This window comes from Bufo bufo, chromosome 7 (genome assembly GCF_905171765.1).
Source record: "Bufo bufo chromosome 7, aBufBuf1.1, whole genome shotgun sequence".
Classification (NCBI taxonomy): domain Eukaryota; kingdom Metazoa; phylum Chordata; class Amphibia; order Anura; family Bufonidae; genus Bufo; species Bufo bufo.
Genome location: NC_053395.1, coordinates 103471620 through 103495184, shown reverse-complemented (window position 1 = coordinate 103495184; position 23565 = coordinate 103471620). Strand labels below are relative to the sequence as shown.

The 23565-nt window shown below is 42.7% G+C and overlaps 1 protein-coding gene across 2 annotated transcripts in view; it reads right to left on the bottom strand.

Annotated features, from left to right (window-relative positions):
* The window catches only part of HSPD1 (heat shock protein family D (Hsp60) member 1), a 160638-nt gene that overhangs the window by 29370 nt on the left and 107703 nt on the right, over positions 1-23565 (bottom strand). For both annotated transcript variants that reach the window (XM_040439679.1, XM_040439678.1), the window contains exon 9: positions 2545-2790. In XM_040439679.1, the coding sequence (XP_040295613.1) occupies positions 2545-2790 (246 nt within the window). The remainder of the gene's footprint in view (positions 1-2544; positions 2791-23565) is intronic.

Below are 23565 nucleotides of genomic sequence, written 5' to 3'. Positions count from 1 at the left end.
GTTCCAGAGGTAATCTGCGGCAAATAGTTGGAGCATATTAGGTGCCGGCCAGTGGAAGATCCCAGGAAAAAGAAAAAAAAAAAAAAGGGAGAGGGGAATTAAAGGCCCCTAGGTTTAAGTGCTCCCTTATTCGTTTATATGTGCTGCCGGCCAGTGCTCCCTTATTCGTTTATATGTGCTGCCGGCCAGTTGAAGAGAAGGGGGGGGGGGGTTGGGCTGGAGCAGCAGCCACCTCTTAACGTCCTGCAGTTTTCACCCTTGGTCTATTCCAGCAGGGTCGCCCCTTCAGCGACTGGCACCGCAGTGGCAGTACGCTGGAAGAGGGACTTGGCGTGCTGGCGACCCTTACGCTGGCGGGATGCAGGGGAGCTAGGCTGCCCTGGTCCACCTTGTCTTCTGTGGGGGAGGCAGCAGTGCGGATGACTGGCACTGGCACAACTCGAACCCGGGAGAAACAGAGGTCTAGGGGTCTCTGTTGTCCCTGAAAAAATTTAAAAAATCTGTATTAAAAATAAAAAAAATTAAGGAGAAAAAACAGCCCTGCAAAGCAGGGAGTGTCTTGACTCCTTGGACACTAAGCAAATACTGGTAGTCTCTCTCTCCAGGCTGAGGGTATAGCTGCTGGAGGAGGGGCTTAATAGTTTTCAATTAGTGTCACGCCTCCTAGGGAGCTGAGCTATACCCAAGGTCTCCTGTGTCCCCCAAGGAAATAGGCGAGAAAAGGTACACATATTAGGTATCGCCGCATCCGTAAGAACCTGCTCTATAAAAAAAAACATGATCTAACCTGTCAGATGAACGTTTTAAATAATAAAAACTGTGCCAAAACAGCTATTTTTTTGCAAATTTTCCATTTTAATCCATTTTTTCCCGTAATAAAGCAAGGGTTAACAGCTAAACAAAACTCAATAGGTGGTCGTAAACTGCTGTATGGCCACACAGCAGGGCACAGAAGGAAAGGAACACCATATGGTTTTTGGAAGGCAGTTTTTGCTGGACTGTTTTTTTGACACCATGTCCCATTTGAAGGCCCCCCTGATGCACCCCTAGAGTAGAAACTCCAAAAAGTGACCCCATTTAAGAAACTACACCCCTCAAGGTATTCAAAACTGATTTTACAAACTTTGTTAACCCTTTAGGTGTTCCACAAGAGTTAATGGCAAATGGAGATGCAATTTCAGAATGTCTATTTTTTGTTACTTTGCCTCACAAAAAGTGTAATATAGAGCAACCAAAAATCATATGTACCCTAAAATAGTACCAAAAAAAACTGCCACCTTATCCTGTAGTTTCCAAAAATGGGGTCAATTTTATCAGGGGGCTTCAAATGGGACATGGTGTCTAAAAACCAATCCAGCAAAATCTGCCTTCTAAAAACCAAATTGCGTTCCTTTCCTTCTGCGCCCTGCTGTGTGCCCGTACAGCAGTTTACGACCACATATGGGGTGTTTCTGTAAACTACAGAATCAGGGCCATAAATAGAGTTTTGTTTGGCTGTTAACCCTTGCTTTGTAACTGGATTTTTTAAAAATTAAAATGGAAAATCTTCCAAAAAAGTGAAATTCAAATGGGACATGGTGTCTAAAAACCAATCCAGCAAAATCTGCCTACCAGAAACCATATGGCATTCCTTTCCTTGTGCGCCCTGCCATTTGGTCACACAGCAGTTTACGACCACATATGGGGTGTTTCTATAAACTATAGAATCAGGGCAATAAATAGAGTTTTGTTTGGCTGTTAACCCTTGCTTTGTTACTGGAAAAAATTGATAAAAATAGAAAATTTGCCCAAAAATTTAAATTCTGAAATTTCATGTAAATTTGCCAATAACTCTTGTGGAACACCTAAAGGGGTTAACAGTTTGTAAAATCAGTTTTGAATACCTTGAGGGGTGTAGTTTCCAAAATGGGGTCATTTTGGGGTGGTTTCTATTATGTAAGCCTCACAAAGTGACTTCAGACCTGAACTGGTCCTTAAAAAGTTTCGGAAAATTTCTGAAAAAGTTCAAGATTTGCTTCTAAACTTAGAAGCCTTGTAACATCCCCAAAAAAATAAAATGTCATTCCCAAAATGATCCAAACATGAAGTAGACATATGGGGAATGTAAAGTAATAACTATTTTTGGAGGTATTACTATGTATTATAGAAGTAGAGAAATTGAAACTTAGAAATTTGCAAATTTTTCCAAGTTTTTGGTAAATTTGGTATTTTTTTTTATAAATAAAAATGATTTTTTTGGACTCCATTTTACCAGTGTCATAAAGTACAATATGTGACGAAAAAACAATCTCAGAATGGCCTGGATAAGTAAAAGCGTTTTAAAAAGTTATTCACACATGTGACACTGGTCAGATTTGCAAAAAAAGGCCTGGTCCTTAAGGTGAAAATAAGCCTGGTCCATAAGGGGTTAAATATTAATTGTCCCAGCTGTCCATGGCATAAAACCTGCAGAAAAATATCAGTAATTAAATAATGGAAGGGAAGGGAAGGGGGGGGGGGGGGGGGGGGGGGGGGAGGTGGTCAGAATAACGAAAAGATAGCTACCTTTACAACAGCTACACCATCAGAAAGCTTAGCCAGTCTCTCATTTAACTTTTCCTTTTCATAGTCACTATTTGTAGATTCTAAATGCTCTTGAATTTCTTGAATTCGTTTCTCTATTTGAGACTTGTCACCTCTTCCTTTTAGAAGCATAGTATCATCTTTAGTAACAATAACTTCACCCACGTTTCCAAAGTCATGTGGTTGAATGTCTTCAATATTCAAACTTAAACCATCTTCTCCAAATACCTAATGGAAAAAATTTTGACAAGGATCATTTAATTTCATTGTTTAATTATACTTTGTATAGATGTAGCTACTTTACCAAAGTGGAAAACAGCACTCTTAAAATAAGGTCTTAAACTACTCAAGTCATTACATTAAAAGCTATGGACACATTTGACAAGGAAAATTAGGTTTTTGTTCTCATCTGTTAAATCTGTTTTCTCGCTCGTGTCATTGGGGGATGAAGATGACCGTGTTGCATAGCTGCTGCCACTAGTCGGTGACGTTAAGTGAAAAAAAGTTAGCTCCTCCCATCAGCTATACCCATCTTGCAGATATTCCACTAATCTGTTTGCACCCAAGCAGTACCCAGCTGAAGGTAAAATCGCAGAACTAGAGAAAAACTTCAGATGAAGTCAGAACCACAAACTGTGGGACGCATCCAAAGAAACCAGCAAAATAGGGTGGGAACGTTGTCCCTTAATTAATGTAGCAAAAAGATTATTTTACAGGTTAGAACGAAAATCCGATTTTATCACTCACATCATTGGGGGACAGACACAGAGGGATATTCCAAAGCAGTCCTGGGGGGGGGGGGGGGGGGGACGACGACGACAAGACTATAGCCTATCCAGTAAATATGGGAGCAGAGCCCAGGAACCTGGATGTATCTAGAGACGAGAGGATCCAAAAAGAAGAGGAGGTGGCCAGATTGGGGTCTAACAAATGTATAGAGTGGAATAATGAACAGCAGGCCCACAAGGATAACACATGCAGAACCATGCCTACTAAGCTAAGGAGATCAAATGCCGGCGTGTGTGTGATCCAGCCCAGGGTGCCTGTGGCTGGCGCACGCGTCCGGGTGGTGAAAAGCTTCTGGCAGCCCCAGCTTTGGAGTCCTGACACTGTGGCAACTCCTGACATAGGCGGTTGATGTTGGGGGTGCTGTCACCAGGGGAAAGGAGCTATGCAGTGCTGAGGGTGCTGTGGAGACCTCCCTGATGCTGGTGTTCGTGGGTTTGCTAAATTGGAGTGGCGGTGCCTGGTTGAAGATTGGAAATCCCCAGAGGTGGTGTCTGGTATGAGGTGGTGTCTGCAACTGCTGGATGGGCTGCTCTTACAAGTTTTCCTGGTCTGCTGCGGACTGCGAGGAGTGGTGAAATCCAGCTATACTGGTGTTGCGTGGTCTGCTGGCGTTTATTATCTGCATGAATATACAGCGAGGAGAGCGTGCTGAAATGTGTGCTGGTGATGCCAGGAAAGGGTGAACACTGCAAAAAAAAGTGGAATGCTATTGTTTCCTGGTTACTAATCCTGGATAAATTAGTGCCTTATTTGAAAGGAACTAATCTAATTAACCCAGTAACCAACAACTAATATAGCCCAGATAGCTAAGAGACCCAAAAGGTTGAATTTTGATATAGTAGAAAACCTTAATGATCTAATTGGAAACCTCTTGGATTAACCCTGCTAACTGATGTAATCTGCTCCTAAACCATTACAGTCTGTTATAATATATTGGATTTGGGTATAACCCCCAGCCATGTATCGTTTTGTTAGACATTTCTTGGGGTCCATCTCATGTTTTAAGGAGACCTATTGTGGCAATAGACAAGAAGGACGATAAAGAGAAAATGTGGGAGCAGAGGCGGTCAGGAGCATATGGTTCCACGAAAACAAAACTTGTCTAAAACAAAGGTGGATCAGGAAAATAAACTGGATAAATTTCTCCAAACCTCGACTACCGCAATAAATAATTGCCATGTAAGATCTAATACACAAAGTAAAATCGGGGCTGAGATTAGTGCTATTGAGGACACAGAGGTCTTGGAGGGTATGACACCAACTCAGACATCTCACAATCTTCCACATTAGAAGATATTACGTCAGCTATGAATAAACCTAATAATGTGTTGGAAATGATAATGAAGCAGATGGGAGAATTAAAATCTGAAGTGCAGCTGAGCTGATTAGAGATGATTGCAGGAAAGTCAGTGAGAGAGTAAATAAGTCTGAACAAAGAATAAGTGACCCGGAGCAGGGCTGTGGAGTCGGTAGATAAATGGTCCGACTCAGACTCCTCAGGTTTTTGGTACTTCCGACTCCTCTGTTTTTAATATGCAAATGTATTTTATACATTCCTTGAAGGAAAGAAAGGCAACATACATGTCATTACCACAGAACTACTGGCTAGGAAGCTGCTGCCTTCTCCTTTGTGTGCTGATCTTCTGCTGAAGATACGGCAGTGAGAGGATCCAGGAAGGGGCATTTATTTTAAAACATGATTTCCCTAGTAGAATCCCATAGTCATGTATAAAGTTTAAGCTAACAATCTGAGTTTATAAGCTTTTATAGTCTTAGCTGAATGACAGCAGTTTTTCAAATGGTTTACAGCTTCAGTCTTGAGCTATTGACTATCCATTCCCTTCACTTATACAAGTGTCTAGTCCTGCAAAAAACATATTTACTTAATCAGTTATCAGTGAGAGGCTAGGTTAACCATGGGCGTTGCGTTCCCTGTAACAGCGGAACACAACACAATGGAAAGTATAAGTATTGCCGCTCCTTAACTGTGCGATGCGTGCCATATAGTGAAGCATATGAAAAGCATGCTTCTTCACGGTCACTTAACGTGTTCGTTTTGTGGTAACGTGACGCACTGCATGCATTGACCTTTATTCTTACAGTAGAGAAGTACCGTGTTTTTTCGCAAAAGTGGGGGGGAAAAAAGCAGTACGTCTTATGGGGGGCAAATGCTGTGACCGTCCGGTGAATAGGCTGAGAGGGAGGAGGGGCTGGGGGCCGGCATCTGTTTCTGTAATGGCAGCAGGGCCCGATGCAGTCACTGTATTCTACTACACCAGGCCCCTCTAACTTGTGGGTATTGTTAAAGTAGTCCAATCATCTTAAATCTAGCGCTGTACTACTGACTACTAACTTCTCGGCAGTCAGGAGCCCGGGTGGGCGCTCGTAACGTAGCTCATTACGTCACGCGCCTGCTCCACCCACTTTATTAATGAAGCAGGCACCGGGCCCCGCTGCCATTATAGAAACAGATGCCGGCCCCCATTCACTACACAGGGACCCCGGTTTAGGGGGGGGGATCTGTGGATAACACATAAGATAAGATGCTATGTGTCATCCACAGATGCCCCCACAATGATCCCCCATAAGTGCCACCCACAGACCACAATTAGTTCAAAACCCACCAAAAGCACACCTTTTGGTTCAAAATATTTTTTTTCTTATTTCCTCCTCAAAAACCTAGGTGCGTCTTATGGGCAGGTGCGTCTTATAGGGCGAAAAATACGGTAATTAATTATAACTTTGTGAATTGTGACATTTAAACTTGCTTTTTTTTATTTATTCCAATTTAAATCTAGTAGGAGTCTGAGTCGGTTCATTTTTTGCCGACTCAGGCTCCAGGTACCCAAAATTGCCTCCGACTCAGAGACTCCGACTCCACAGCCCTGACCTGGAGGATCAGGTTTGTGAAGTTATAAAAGATCTAAAAGTTCTGAGAGTGGAGAACATTGCCCTTAAGAAAATTACAGATTTGGAAGATAGGGACAGGGGGTCAAATGTTAGGTTGATAGGAATACCTGAAAATATGGAGGGTTTAATTATACGCTTTATATTCATAACTGGATTACTGAGGTGATGGGGGTAGAAAACTTATCCAATCTGTTCAAAGTTGAGAGCACTTGGGATACCAGCTAGAAACTTGACGGGTAACTCTCCACAGACAATAGCGAAAATTATGCAGTTTAAAAAGGACAGAGATACTATCATGAGCAAAATAAGATCAATGGATTTTGTGGAAATTAACGGATCAAGGGTGTTAATATTTCCAGACTATTCTACTACTACTACTCAAAAGGAGAGAGAGAAGTTTGTTGATGTAAAATAGACGTCGCAGAGCTGACATTGCTGTTGTATCCTGACAAACTAAGAGTGGTGCATAAGAAAAGGACTTAAATGACTGAAATCATTGGGCAATTTCCTGGCTCTCCTTTATAATATTTAGTGGAAAGCAGTAAAGGGCAGTTATCGTCTATAGGTGCAATCTTGGTGGGGGTGGGGCGGCGGACCTCACACTAGGATATTAGGGTGTTAAGATTCCAAGGCTTGCGATCAGTACACTAAGGCCGAATGCACACGGCCGTCTTCCGTGGCCGAGAGCGGTCCGTGGTATGCCGGGCTGGATTCCTGTTCAGAGCAGGAGCGCACGGCGCCATTGGTTGCTATGACTCCATGCGCTTCATGCCGCCGCTGCTGTACAGTAATACACTCGTATAGTGTATTACTGTACAGCAGCAGTGGCATGAAGCGCATGGTGTCATAGCAACCAATGACGCCGTGCGCTCCTGCTCTGAACAGGAATCCAGCCCGGCATACCACGGACCGCCCTCGGCCGCAGAACACAGCCGTGTGCATTCGGCCTAAGTGGGGATTGGGGAAAGGGTGTATGGGTAAAAGAATGCAGTAGTTTTTTTTTTTTTTTTTAGGTTTAATTATAAATGAAGAGTAACAAAAAGAAAATATCTGTCATGGAATGTAAGAGGGTTTGGAGATAAAGGTAAAACATTTTGCTGTTTTTAGAGTTATTGGTAAATATCTCCCAGCTATAATATGTTTATTGAAGACTCGTTATGACAAGAGAAACTTTGTCTATTTAGAAGGAAATGGATAGCTCACCAATTCCACTCTGCTCACAGTGGTTACAGCTATACTTATTCATAAAGACATATTATGTTCATTAATCTCTCAAAAAGTGGATGCAGAGGGGCGATATGTCTTTCTGTATGGGCAGTTTTAGAGTATAAAATATGTAATTGCAGGGGTTCATATTCCACCACCTTACTTGCATGATGTGCTGTTGAAACTATACAAGTTCTTACAGGATAAATCTAATTGCCCAATTATTACTGATGGGCGATTTCAACTGTACTATGGATGAGGAATTCGATAGATTAACAAAAAGTGATAGATTGAGAACGGGAAAAACTCCATTAAAGAGGTTGGTGCAAGAATTTGGGTGAGGGATATATGGAGGATCCATAATCTGTTAAACAATTCTCTTACTATAGTAAATCTTATGATTCCTTTTCCAGGATCAATTTGGAATTCGGTAATTGGGCGACTCTTTGAATTAAAGTGGTGATCTCTTATGAGCAGAGAGGCATCTCAGACCATTCCCCAGTTTTGTTAAAAGGTATGTCTAAGTGTAGAAGGGGACAATGCTGCTCGTAAAAGCTATTTGATTAACCCTATATGGTTTGATCTAATGGAGCAAAAAGTTAAAGGTTTCAAGAGAAAGGAGAATGATTTAGCGACAATAATGGCAAAAGCCAAGCACCGGATGATTAATGAAAAAAACCTGAGGAAACAAGAGAAGCCTGGGTGATGGCAGCCAGTAACCATGATAATTATTTTACGGAAAAAGAGCAGAATATGGATTTATTTAATAAGTCTAAAAGATATTGGGATTGTGGTAGACCAGGTAAATACCTGTCTAAAACAGCTACAAATAAGGACGTGATCGCAAATATATCTTTGATTCGAGATACTGAGGGAATTATACAAAACGATCCAGATAAGTTAGTGGGCGTCTTTAGAGAATACTATAAGAATCTGTACTCCCCACAGAAACAGATGGATTATGGGAGTCTGTTGGGATTTTTGGGAGATATTAAAGGGGTTGTCTCATCAGACAATGGGGGCATATCGCTAGGATATGCTCCCACTGTCTTATAAGTGCGAGTCCCACGGCGAGAACAGAGCCCCACAAGGTGGTGGCTGGAGGACTCCGGTCTGGCCACCATCAAGCCGGCTCCCCCATAGAAGTGAATGGGAGCGCACCGTGCATGACTGGCCACCACTCCCATTCACTTCTATGGGCTCGACGGAAATAGCAGAGCAAGCGCTCTGCTATTTTCGCTGGCCCCATAGAAAATTAAGGGCGGCTGCGCATGCATCCTAGCGATATGCCCCTATTGTCTGTCATGAGACAACCCCTTTAATATTCCTAAACTTAGTACTATAGTATTATTCAAAAGGTGGAATTGCATCAACCTATCTCAATGAAGGTGGTATTATCGGTAACAGCTGAAACCCCATCAGGTAAAGCAGCGGGTCCATATGGCCTACTTGCAGAACTATATAAAAGAGTTTTGGGCAAAAAGGTTATTGGAGGTTTTCCTACAGGCAAAGGAAGTGGAACAATTACCTGTTTTGATGGGGGAAGCAACGATTATTTTAATCCCTAAGGAGTGTAAGGATAGTTTGGATCTGGGTTCATATAGCCCGATTTTGTTAATATATAATGATTGTAAGATACTGGTTAGAATATTGGTGAAGACTGTTAGCAATTTATTCATAACTTCTAGTTGAAATAATAAAGGAATGGCAACAACAGAGTCATAAGAATAAATGTTCCAGAATTGTTATTACATGGGGGATGCCTGAAGCAATTAAAATAGGCCTGTCAGGAGTGGTGAAAGGTCATCTTAAAGAAATGGAGAACATGTTTAATGAGTTATTATGGTCAGGTAAGAAGGTTAGGAAAAAGTTACTATGGTTTACAAGGGGTTATGATCAAGGTGGCTTGGAAGTACCTGATGTGAAATTATTATGTGGTGTCCAATATTGCATTCATTATGAATTGGGAACGGTTGGACTTTTTACGATATTTGGTGAGTAATAATGTGGGTTTTTTGCCTAATATTTTTGCACTACTTGAATCGGATTAGAGAGTAAGGGAGAGTATACGTTTCCAATGGTGAAATTATTGGTGGTGGTGTGGGGTAAAATGAATTATTTGCTTTTGGGGGGGAATAAAACTGACTCCCTTATGGTATAAACAAATCACTGGGGTAAGCTACATTTCTGGGTGAGCCACTGAGGAAGGTGGATAACCTTCGAAACGCGTCTGGCGTGGATGAATTGGACCTGACAATAAACCGGCTATCTTTAACTGCAACAGTTTGCCACTTGATGTTGGATTAAAGAAAGCGCTTTCTAGGATAAAGGAATTACGGCCTTCTAGCAGCCATATACGGGTGAGATCGCACCACAGACAGGTGGAACACTCATTCCAATTAAGGAAATCCAAGGTGAACCTGCAGTGGGACAGAGCAAACATTACAAAGCACCTCTACTCACAGTCGGACCTGACAAATCATAAGACCACACCTCACAGGACTTTCACCTAACAGCTAGGCAGCTTCTCTGTTTGCTGCCCAGGGGTAAAACTTACCCTGAATCTCTACTACGTGGGACGCCACGGTGAGGATAGTAGAAAGTCCGTACGTGAGTAACAAATCAATTCTATTATATGTGCATATATTGCTGCTTAACCGCTTCATTGCATATCTAATGAACTATTGCCACTGCAATCAAAGCCCGCTTTAACCAGAGATTTGCTGGACTATTGTGCAACATAGTACATTTCCTGGATCCAATATTGGAACATTAAGCTGATTTCCAGGAGCCTTTGCTACATTATTGCAGAAAGACTGAACTCTAGGATTAATCTCCACAGACACTTTTCACGGATACGTACGCTTCACATTCTCAACTAACACTCCAAATACATGTCCAAGATGCGGAAATAGTGACGCGGATATTATTCATATGTGGTGCCGTTGTCCTAAGATACACCATTTTGCCAGAACTTGATACAAATGAAAGGTGATATTTTTAGATTTAAATTAACTCCCATCGATTTTTATATGCCTGTTAGGGGAGCTTACTCAATTTGACAAAAGATAGCGAGTTTATGGTGCATAAACCCCTTTTTTGGCTTGATTAATTGCTAGAAAGTGGACGAGAAATTCTGTACCCACTGTGAAAGAGTGGATAAATCTAATGAATTTAAATAGAACGATTAAAAAATAATAATAATAGGTTATATTAAGCAAAACAAAGCGCACATTCATAGGAGGCTATGGCGCAAATGGGAGATCTTTATCCACAGGTCTTCAGATGCCTATCCTAACATAGGGAACAATAGTAGGCCTAAATTACAAGAGGGAAGCAGTAGTCTGTAGACAACAAAGAGGTCTCTGGGCACACATCCTACTATGACCAAGAGAGAAGAAAGATACCGGTAATCCAAATGGAGACTAGAAGTCTGAATAACAAAGGCCTGTATTCCTGAAAGATGGGAGCTAGCAGACCTGAACTTTGAGAGATATACTGGCGGCAAAAGAAACAAACCTTGCCGCTGGGACCAAGTTCTCTCCTGGGTACTGGGCTTTACGGGAAGCTAAGTGAGTAGACTCATACAGATAAACAGATTGTGCTCAGACTGATGCCAAGGAATGAGAGTAGATGGGTGCCTAAATGACATACTGGAACCAGGCAAAGAAAAAGAAAAAATAATAATAATAAAGCACGTTGTCTAATAAGGGAATATACTCTACCAACAACATGAGTACTACATAACAGTAAGCGATAATATAGAACATACCTGACAGTTATAGTGGTGTGTAGGCAGGTGATTCAAATTTAGGTTGGAACCTGGTTCAAGCCAGCAATGCTTTCCGAATTAGACCAGAAGAAAAATCATCCCTGGTTAGCTACAACACGTTAGATATATTGACAGCATGGCACCAGCAATTGTCCATTGTAATGGACTAAAAGAACTGGTAGTCCATGTGTTGCTGCCCTCTTGTCACGATGGTGCCAGAGCGTATCCGTGGCAATTATTTCAAACAAACATGTCCAGGTCAGCACATCATCCATAAAAAAAATCCAATCTTATTATTTCATTAAAAGGCAATACAGGGTAGTTCAGTCAACACGTTGCAGACAGTCACGCTCTGTCCTTACTCATGACTAGGTTTGATCGAGACGAGCTACGGATCAGACATTCAAGGTCAATTCATTCAAACATTTTGGTTTTAATACGGTCTGAGACCTGTCTCCGTACAGCATTAAAATGTATTGTCTCATATAGGCAAAATTCGTTTCACCCAAATTCGCGCGATACTTTGGTGAATTAATTCGGTATTCACTTCTGCATCTTTAAAAATATTTATAATTAGGAATAGAGTCGAGTTTGGACTACATTATTTTGTAGTCACCCGCCCTATAATAATATATCCCTGTAGTTCTATATCCAGGAATGGCATAGTATTGGCATTCAAACTGTGTGAAAACCTGAAATTGTCCCATTTATATACAGTTGTGTTCAAAATTATTCAACCCCCAATGCTGTAAAGGGTTTTAGGGAATTTAGTGTACATTTGTAATTGTGTTCAGAATGAAATCTTACAAGGACTTTTTAAAGAACCAAATGCAACTAAAATGACAATTGTTTTTGTAATACAGTATTAAATGTTTTTTTTTGTGATTTCTTCATTGACAATTATTCAACCCCTTAAAGACTACCACTCTTAAGAACAGAGGTTCATTCAAGTGTTTTCAATCAGTTATTGAAAACACCTGTAGATGTCAAGGAGCAGCAATCAAGCATAATAAGCACCAATTAGGCAGATTTAAAAAGGACTGTGATACTCAGCTCCTTCTAGACATTTACTGGTGTGTTTACAAACATGGTGAAGTCAAGAGAATGGTCCAGGAAGACAAGAGAAGAGGTGATTTCTCTTCACAGGAAGGGCAATGGCTATAAGAAGATTGCAAAGATGTTAAACATACCAAGAGACACCATAGGAAGCATCATTCGCAAATTCAAGGCAAAGGGCACTGATGAAATGCTACCTGGTTGTGGCAGAAAGAAGATGCTGACTTCGACTACTGTGCGCTACCTGAAGCGCAAAGTGGAGAAAAGTCCCAGTGTGACTGCTGAGGAACCTAAAGATTTGTCAGATGTGGGTACTGAAGTTTCAGCTCAGACAATAAAGGCGCACACTGCGTAATGAAGGCCTCCATGCCAGAACTCCCAGGCACACCCCCTTGCTGTCTCCAAAGAATAAGAGTCGACTGCAGTATGCCAAAAGTCATGTGGACAAACCACAAAAGTTTTGGGATAGTGTTCTGTGGACTGATGACACAAAATTAGAACTGTTTGGGCCCATGGATCAACGCTAAGTTTGGAGGAGGAAGAACAAGGCCTATGAAGAAAAGAACACCTTGCCTACTGTGAAGCATGGCGGGGGGTCAATCATGCTTTGGGGCTGTTTTGCTTCTACAGGTACAGGGAAGCTTCAGCGTGTGCAAGGTACCATGAATTCTCTTCAGTACCAGGAGATATTGGATGAAAATGTGATGCAGTCCGTCACAAACCTGAGGCTTGGGAGACGTTGGACCTTTCAACAGGACAATGATCCCAAGCATACCTCCAAGTCCACTAGAGCATGGTTGCAGATTAAAGGCTGTAACATTTTGAAGTGGCCATCGCAGTCACCAGACTTAAATCCGATTGAGAACCTCTGGTGGGACTTAAAGAAAGCAGTTGCAGCGCGCAAGCCTAAGAATGTGACTGAACTGGAGGCTTTTGCCCATGAAGAATGGGCGAAGATACCCGTAGATAGCTGCAAGACACTTGTGTCAAGCTATGCTTCACATTTAAAAGCTGTTATAACTGGAAAAGGATGTTGTACTAAGTACTAAGATTGAATGTCACTTGGGGGTTGAATAAAACTGATAATGATGTGAGCACAGAAAAGACATTTGTGGTCATTTCATTATAAATGTTATATTTGTCTGACTTACAAGTGCCTCTTTGATTTAATTGTAAACAAGATGACTGAAATGGGTATCGTATGGGACGTAAGATCACTTGTACGCAACATGAGGAGTAGTTTACAGAGGGGAAAGTTTTCTGTCTAGCTGCCTTGTAATATTTTCATGATGCATCCCCTCATATAATTGGTTCACAGATGTTTAATAGTTAGAGATGTTGGGACTCACCCGGTGACACCTGCACTGGGATAACACCTGAATACACCGTGCAGGTCCCCAAGTATACGGCCATGATTGTTGCAGACCTCGAGTCTGCCAAGTATGTGCATGTAATGTTCCTGATGTTAGTTATGTGTTTGTTTGTATGTTTATCATGGTGGTACATTGACTTCTCCTGGATGCAGATGAGAAAAAAAATCTGTGGAGTGGTGGGCATAGGTGGGGGAGTCGGAATATTATTTAAAAGAGAAATACGTATATGTTTACTTGTGCCTGACCTAAAATGGCGGAACTAACAGTTATGTCATGGAATGTGCGGGGACTGGGAGGACCGAGGAAAAGGATCGCAGTATTTTCCCATGTAAGTCTGTGCGCTCCACATATCCTAGGCCTACAGGAGACCCACTTAACACCCGAAACGGGCACCAGAATTAATAAACCCTGGGTACAGTGGAGTGCCAGCGCATATGGGAATTCATACTCCAAGGGAGTGTCAGTCCTTGTACACAAAGGGCTGAGGTGGGAAACTCAAAAGCTGGTTATAGATCCCAACGGACGATATGTATTTGTATTTGCACATATTAACTGTACCCCATGGGTAGTCGTCAATGTATACAATCCCCCGCCAGCCAGTGTCTCAGTGTTGCAAGCAGTGGTAAGCTTTGTAGTGCAGTACCCGAATGTCAGGCTGCTTTGCATGGGGGACTTTAATATGTTGATGAACCCTGAATTAGATCGCTTCCGGACCTCAGCGGGTGATGGAGTGGGGGTTTCTTCCACCTCAGTACTTTTTAAGATAGCTACCGAGATGGGCTGGTTGGATCTATGGAGGGAAAGAAATCCCCTAGTGATACAGTATTCCTGCTTCACCCCCTCTAGAGGGGCCTTGTCTAGAACAGACTACTTAATGGGAAACGCAATAACCCTTACCGAGCTGTAAAGTATTGAGTACTGTCCACAGGGTCCCTCTGACCACGCGCCACTACTAGCGAAATTTTCAATGCTGGGACCGGGTGAAAGAGGGAACAAAATGCGTATACACCCTGTAACGGACAGTTTCAGCAGACAAGGGGTTAAAATCCGTTTAGGCGATATGCCCCTTTCTGAGAGACAGGCACAGCTACTGCAGAACACCAAACTCCCGAACTGGATACCAAATAGCACTCCAAACTGGAACCTCACGAATAGCTGCTAGCAGACGAACAGGAATCAGCTTACACTCCTGGCAATCAGTCTCTAACAGCATACAGTAAATCCCCCCCAAGAACGAGACAAGGCTCCGTGTTGAGGGTCAAGCAGTGGTCTGAGGTGCTGTAACACCCAGCCTGTTCTTTATTACAGGTGTTGCAAATACAGGTTCGCCCACAGGGAGGTATAAAACAACCAAGCCCATCTAAGGTGTACATGCCCCTAGGGGACCAGAAGGAAGACTGGGACACAGGACAGATATGCAGCACTTCAAGATACACAGAGACAATACATCCCCAAAATATCCAGCAACGATCTTTGAAATATCAAAAATCAAACTAAGAAGTAACGCGAACACAATGTGAATGGATACCTATCTAACGCAGCGGATTTGCCAGCAGAGTTTTTTCCGCATTGTCCCTCTTCTTTTCATATTTTTTCATTTTATTTGTATGATATGCAATTTTTTATATGTTCGAAGAGTTAATCTGTACGTATAGAAACAAGCTTGTTTTTAAAGTAACTTTATGTAAATCTCTGTATGTCAGATATTCGATTGGAATGATTCTGATGCTCCAGGTGATAACTATTTGAGACATGTGTTGCGCAAAGAGGAGGAATTTCAATTGCCCCATGCTAACCTTTCTCCCCACCCTGTGCACAGTCACAGGTGGGAGTGACCATAGCGCTAATTATACACATTTGAGCTCCTACTTATACCTGAGAACACCAGACGCACACCACTGTTACGAATAAGAATCTTTCGAAACGCGTCAACAGCCTACACCAGAGAGAATTTGAGTCCTGTATTGTCTGTGCACAATTGCTAAATAAAGACGGAGAACTTGACACTTCAAAAAAGTGAGTGCTGGAGTCTGAATCTTTCCATTATTTCACAATACATCCCCACAATGCATCATGGTTTCCTCCTCTGTCCTGGAGACAACCGAGGAGCAATCCAATTATCTCTCAGGACAAAGGGAAATCGCCAATACACATGTGAGAACAACAGGACAGACATCACCATTTAAACACACAATGGGACAATGGCACAATGGGACAATAGAAACACACCCAGCATATTCCTCCCCTCTGTCTATCCACTCAACTATCTCCCAAGCTGACAAGCTATACTTATTATAAATTGTTACAACTTTGTGAGTTTACATTGTCCATACATATAACTTACATCAATTTAACCAGTATAACCTGGGGACAAACCTACCCAAAATTCACTTGAATAGGTTCAGGGGTTTAAAAAAAGTTAGTATGGGCCATAATCCTGAGGCAAGAGGCCAGCAGCCAGGCCCCTCCAAAACCCAGTGGCGAGGTTGGTTTCGCCACACACCCCTTCTGGCTTTCCCTCATGAAGTCCAATGATAGGATCCCGGATCAATTAAACATGTTTTATGAGATCCAGGGTGACAACAGACGAGCTGTTGCTATGGGAAACGTTAAAAGCCTACCTGAGGGGTTGCATAAAGTCATCCATAGCATTCATCAAAAGAGGCCCACCGTTGGGAGGAGGAGCTCCAAAACTCATGCAGAATAGCTGAAAATACCTTTACCAGTGATCCCACTGAATCCAACAGGCTGGAATGGCTCCTTAGTGGTAGACAGTATATGCATCACTTAAAGGAGAAGAGCAACAGCAAATTATTTTTCCTTAAGCAGCGGTACTTTGAGGTAGGAGGACAAGCAGGCAAGTTACTAGCGAATATATTGCCCGAAACAACGCCTCGGCGCCCCCGGTTATACGCATTAGAGGGGCGGATGAGGGCATAATAGAGACAGTGCCGGGCATCATGTCCAGATTCCAGGAATTTTATCAAGAACTGTATAGTTCAGTAGTACGCTATTCTACCAAGGAGCTAAGGTCATACCTGCAGGAGGTGACATATCCGCGCCTGAGTGATGAAGACAGGGCAATGCTAGAGAGCGACTTCACAGAGGAAATCCAGGATGCTACGGCTGGTAAGGCACCTGGCCCTGACTGTGTTCCGATTGAGGTATACACCAGATACATTAATATCCTAGCCCCTAGAATGGAAAAAATGCTACAGTCGGCTAAGGTTCAGCAGAGATTACCAGACTCTTTCTATGACGCCACCATAGTGGCGATACTAAAACCAGATAAGGATCCCTTGTCGTACAGACCCATATCTCTGTTGAACCTTGATTATAAAGTGCTCACGAAAATAATAGCCAACAGATTGAATAAAGTCGTAGGATCCATTGTGCACACAGATCAGTCCGGATTTATTCTGGGGAGGTCAACTTCCACCAACATTAGGAGAGCGCAGGTTATTACACAGGTAGGTGGAGCCCTGGACAAACCGTGGGCCTTGGCCTTTTTAGATACGACCAAAGCCTTTGATTCGGTTGAGTGGCCATATCTATTGGAAGTGTTAACATGCTTTGGATTTGGCACAGTATTCGCCCAATGGGTGCAGATGCTTTATAGGCAATCTAGGGCGAATATTTTAGTGAATGGTTCACACTCGAGCCAGTTTAACCTCGGCAGGGGAACCAGACAGGGATGCCCTCTGTCGCCCCTCCTATTTGCATTGGCGATAGAGCACCTAGCCCTTAGACTGAGGAGAGACGAGGTATATAAGGGAGTATCCTTAGGAAGTAGGGAGGATAGGATCGGCTTATATGCTGATGACCTAATACTTTTTATGGATGATGCATTAACTGGACCAAGTCAGCTCTGATGCCTCTTAAACCAACGGATTGGCCCGCGATATACTGTAACCTCCCAGTTGTAGATCGGTTTAAATATCTGGGATCATAATAACCAGAGATCCTTCCTTAGCATATACCTTGAACACTGAGCCCCTTATATCAACATTTGCTGGGAAATTTGCAACATGGCAATCCCTCCCCCATCTCGATTATGGGACGTCTGAACCTATTAAAAATGGTTCTTCTGCCTAAAGCGTTATACATACTAGAGCACGCCAGTACTACAATCCCGCGTAGGTTCTTTGATCGACTTCACTCAATGATGTCGGCCTTTATTTGGGGGAAAGCTAGAAGGAAGTCGGCGCTCCCGGACCGGTTCTTATATTTTTTGGCAGTTGCGCTACCTATCAACCTGGATGTCTTCACAGCCTCTCCCCAACGCAGAATTCTTTCTGCAACATTTCCTGCAGCTCCACTCGCTGTGGCCAGTGCTGGAGGATATTGGTTTGTTCTCTGGCAGAACTCTCCAATTGCATAAATTAGCCAGCCAGGTCTGGGAAGCAGCTAAACTCAAAACCTATAGGGACCTACTGGACGCAATACCCTTGTGGGAGAACCCCATGCTCCAGCACCTGGAACAACATGACGGAGTGGTGATGTGGAGGGATCATGGGGTCCTGACCTTGGGAGACATCTATGACCGGGGAGTTTTGAGGTCCTTTTCTCAACTTCAGGACAAATTTGCTATCCCGAGACACATGTTTTTTTAGGTATCTCCAAATTAGACATGCCCTTTCTGCACAGTTTGGAAGGAGTACCAGACAGATATCCAAATACCCATTGATTGGAGTCTTGTCTACACAGGGCCCCAAGGGTCTCATCTCGGCTGTTTACACATACCTCATTACTGCAAAGATTGACGCTTCTCCAATACGTGCAGAGGGCAAATGGAAGGAATGCATTCCCTCGCTATCTGAGACAGAATGGGAAGAAGACAGCTCCTACGAGAGTTTCTCCCTCAGTCAACAATAAGTTAGTACAGTTGCATATTCTCCACAGGAGTTATCTTACTCCCACCAGGTTATTTAAAATGGGTAGAATTGAGAGCAGTAGATGTCTCAGATGTCACCAAACTGATGCTAACTTTTGGCACATGATTTGGGACTGCAGACTTATACAAAAATTCTGGAGAGATGTAACATCCTTCCTGTCGGATTTAGTACCTGGAACTATCTCTCTCTGTCCCAAAATGTGTGTCTTGGGAATAGTAGAGGATGAGCAATGGTCCCACTACCATAGGATATTCCTAGAAGAGACCTTATTCCTTGCTAGGAAGTCGATAGCACTTCGATGGATGGCCGAAAGGATGCCCACTCTAAACCAGTGGAAAATGATAGTGAATCAGATAATACCAATGGAGAAAATGATTTACAAGCATAGAGGCTGCCCACAGAAATTCCAGAAGGTATGGGGAGACTGGTGTGCGTCCACAAATACGCTTTCTATCCGAACTGCCCCACACATCCCCTGAGTATGATAGGAGTTATATATCCCCTCACGGTTTTGTGATCCCTAGACTTAATCCCCTGAATTGTCATGCCTACCGCTGCGAGAAATACGCCTTTTTCTTTGTATAATGGAAACCCTGCTGCGTACAGGGATAAACTACTATGTACCATGTCTTTAGTTTTGTTCAATTTTTGATTTTAGTTTCTTTTTGCTTCTAATGTCAAGTAATATATGGCATGTATTCTGCTATCTGCACTATTATACTTCAATAAAACGAGTTTAAAAAAAAACAACAAATTTCCAAATTCTCTGCCGAAGCCTCCAACCTATCCAGATCTATCTATAGCAGTATACTGTCCTCTTGTGTGTTAACTACTTTACACAGTTTATTATCTTCAACAAAACTGACCTACTAGTGACTATGACCCAATATAACCAAGTATTCACCGTTCATAACCATCCTCTGTTTTCTATCAAGGAGCCAGTTACTTACAAAACATACACACATTTTCCCACAGGTCAAGCAGTCTCATTTTATGTACTAACTTTTTACGTGGCACTGTACCAAATGCTTTTGAGAAGTCAAGATATATGACATCCAACGACTCACCCATTCCAGTCTTGAACTTGCCTCCTCATAGAAACTGATTTTGTTTGAGAGGACGATAGCATCTCTTAGAAAACGTTCAGTTTTTTTGTTTACCCACAAAAGAGGTTAGACAAACCAGTTTATAGTTTCCAGACAGTGTTTTTGACCCCAGGGGCTGTCTATTACATTACTTGATTCGCTTAGAATATTGGGGTGTATTCCCAGTGATTTGTCTATTTTAATATTTTTTTAGACACTGCTGTACTTCTTCCTGGGTCAGGCAGGTCACATTTAAAGAGGACCTTTCACCACTCCGGACATGCCTGTTTTTATAGCTTCATGCATTCCTCATGTAATAATTCTGGATCATCTATTCTTATGGCTCTGTGTTGTTTCCTATGTTATTTCCTTTGTTTCCTTTATTATTTCTACTAGAAGTTATGAATGAATTGCTAGCAGTCTGCAGTAAGGTCACAGAGGGGTGGTAACCAGTTAGGGGTGTGTACCTGCACAGACTCACTATCCAATCAGTGCTGCCATTTTCAGACTATGCAGCCACACACCCCAACTTGTTACCACCCCTCTGTACCCTTACTGCAGACTGCTAGCAATTCATTTATAACTTCTAGTAGAAATAATAAAGGAATTGCACAACAGAGCCATAAGAATAGATGTTCTAGAATTGTTATTACATGGGTAATACATGAAGCTATTAAAACAGGCATGTCAGGAGTAGCGAAAGGTCCTCTTTAATGGGGAGTTTACTTTGAAAATCTACATTTCATTTTCTTTATTGCTCTCTACAACTCCCCCTCATCAAGCCTTAATGTGCCAACACTAAGGTTTAAACTCTTTAACCATTTATATCACTGAAGATTTTAGCGTTAGTTTTACTCTTTTGGCAATGAGCCTCTTTCTCCAGCTTAGCTGCCTTTATCTGCCTTATATATTCTATTTCTCCTTGTAGTTTTTTTCTTTTAGCACTTCTTCACTACATTCCTGTTTTAGTAATGTATATGCTTTCTTTGTCATTTATTGCCTCCTTTATATATTTGTATTTATCCACATTTTTTACTTTGTTCTTGACCCTTTTAATTCCTATAAGGTATGTATCTCTCACGATGAGAGTTTAGAATGCATTAAAAAATATTCCATTTTTTGGCTGTATTTTTATTTTTAACGGACATTGTCCTAGTTAGTGAGGCTTGTCAAATTTAGCTTTTCAGATGTTCACTGCTTTTGTGGCTCCTTTTTGAATGACAACTGGAAATTATTTATATTATGGTCACTACTTCCCAGGTGTCCCCCAACCTGCTTGTCTGTTGTTCTGTCAGGTCTATTAAGTTAGTACCAAGTGCAGTACGGCCGTCCCTCTAGTCCGATCCTGTATGGGTTGGGAAATAATTCTGTTTAGTTTTTGACAAGATCCACAGGTTTCATTTTCCCAGTCTATAGCTGGGTAGTTGAAGTCCTCCATAATAACAACCTCATTATGATTTGCCACCTAATCTAACCTTACTAGTAGATTTTCTGTGGACTGTTATATTAGGTGGCTTATAACAACTTAAACTCAAACCCCATCCCCTTTCTGTTTTTAAGATCCTTTCTAAACAGACTTACAGTTAACAGCCCAGCCATAGCCATCATCTAGCCATGTCTCAGTTATTCCCCCTATGTCATAGTCCAACTCTGACACTACAAATTCCAGTTCACCAATTTTATTAGTCAGGCTTCTGGCATTCATATACATACAATTAAGATGTTTTTGAATAAGGTTTTTATTCTAGTTTCTACCTTCATTCCAACCCCAGGATGCCAAATTTAAATATTCAACAGTTCTCCCTCCTAGCAAGTGAACCCAGTTTGTTTGGATGTCCTGAGGAGATCACTTCAAGGGGAGTTATGGTTAACAGGTTGGGATTGGATTTATGGTGGATAGAAAAGTGCCTGGACGCACTGTGCTTATTTTATTTTGCTCCTATAGCCCCTTTCACACGGCGAGTATTCCGCGCGGATGCGTGAGTTGAACGCATTGCACCCGCACTGAATCTGAACCCATTCATTTCTATGGGGCTGTTCACAAACGGTGATTTTCACGCATCACTTGTGCGTTGCGTGAAAATCGCAGCATTCTCTATATTCTGCGTTTTTCACGCAATGCAGGCCCCATAGAAGTGAATGGGGTTGCGTGAAAATCGCAAGCATCCGCAAGCAAGTGCGGATGCGGTGCGATTTTCACGCACGGTTGCTAGGAGACTATCGGAATGGAGACCCGATCATTATTATTTTCCCTTATAACATGGTTATAAGGGAAAATAATAGCATTCTGAATACAGAATGCATAGTAAAATAGCGCTGGAAGGGTTAAAAAAAATAAAATTATTTAACTCACCTTAGTCCACTTGATCGCGCTGCCCGGCATCTCCTTCTGTCTCCTTTGCTGAACATTCATTACAGGTAAAGGACCTGTGGTGACGTCACTCCGGTCATCACATGATCTTTTACCATGGTGATGACCGGAGTGACGTCACCACAGGTCCTTTACCTGTAATGAATGCTCAACACAGGTCCTGTTCAGCAAAGGAGACAGAAGGAGATGCCGGGCAGCGCGATCAAGTGGACTAAGGCGAGTTAAATTATTTATATATATTTTTTTAACCCCTCCAGCGCTATTTTACTATGCATTCTGTATTCAGAATGCTATTATTTTCCCTTATAACCATGTTATAAGGGAAAATAATAATGATAGAGTCTCCATCCCGATATCTCCTAGCAACCGTGCGTGAAAATCGCACCGCATCCGCACTTGCTTGCGATTTTCACGCAACCCCATTCACTTCTATGGGGCCTGCGTTTGGGTACCAAACATGTGCAATTTTTCTCACGCGAGTGCAAAACGCATTACAATGTTTTGCACTCGCGCGGAAAAATCGCGGGTGTTCCCATAACGCACCGGCACATTTTCCCGCAACGCCCGTGTGAAAGAGGCCTATGTGTATTGATAAGCTCTCGCAGGGATGGAGATAGGTTTGGGCGATATACCGGTTTTTCGATATACCGCGATATTAAAAAGACTGCGATATCGCCGTTTCCTAATACCGCGGTATATTTCGTGACGTCATAGCTTTAAAAACTGAGTCCGCGGCGCCGCTGCCCTCCCCCATCATTATCTATATCTACCAACGGCTCCTCCTGCTTGCTCTGAATGTGCTGCGACTGTCTCCGCCGACCGACGTCTAACGCCGGAATCAGGTGACGCCCCCAGGCTGGGACTAGAGCAGCGCAGTACATACGTACTACAGCAGCGAGTGGTAAAAGGTTTGTAATGTCACTCCAGTCCACTCTGCCTATTACCCCAGTTATATGTCTTGGCCCACAGCCCACTCAGTCCATCATGCCTGCCAGTGGCTGCATGCTCCGCAGTGAGCCATCATGAGTCCCGCGACTCCCTCCAGTACCTCCCGGCTCCCCCATGACATGATAAGCATGACCAACAAGAAGGTTATGGTGGTGGCAGCCTGGTAGGCAGGTGACAAGTCACAGTCACACAAGTGGCCATAAGACATGGGGGGGCAGCTGCTGCCCCCCAACCCCATACTCTAAGTAATGTCAGCAGCTGCCACCATACTGTATGTAATGTCTCCTTGTGGCTGCCCCCATACAGTGTAACGTCTCCTTGTGGCTGCCCCCATACAGTGTAACGTCTCCTTGTGGCTGCCCCCATACAGTGTAACGTCTCCTTGTGGCTGCCCCCATACAGTGTAACGTCTCCTTGTGGCTGCCCCCATACAGTGTAACGTCTCCTTGTGGCTGCCCCCATACAGTGTAACATCTCCTTGTGGCTGCCCCCATACAGTGTAACGTCTCCTTGTGGCTGCCCCCATACAGTGTAACGTCTCCTTGTGGCTGCCCCCATACAGTGTAACGTCTCCTTGTGGCTGCCCCCATACAGTATA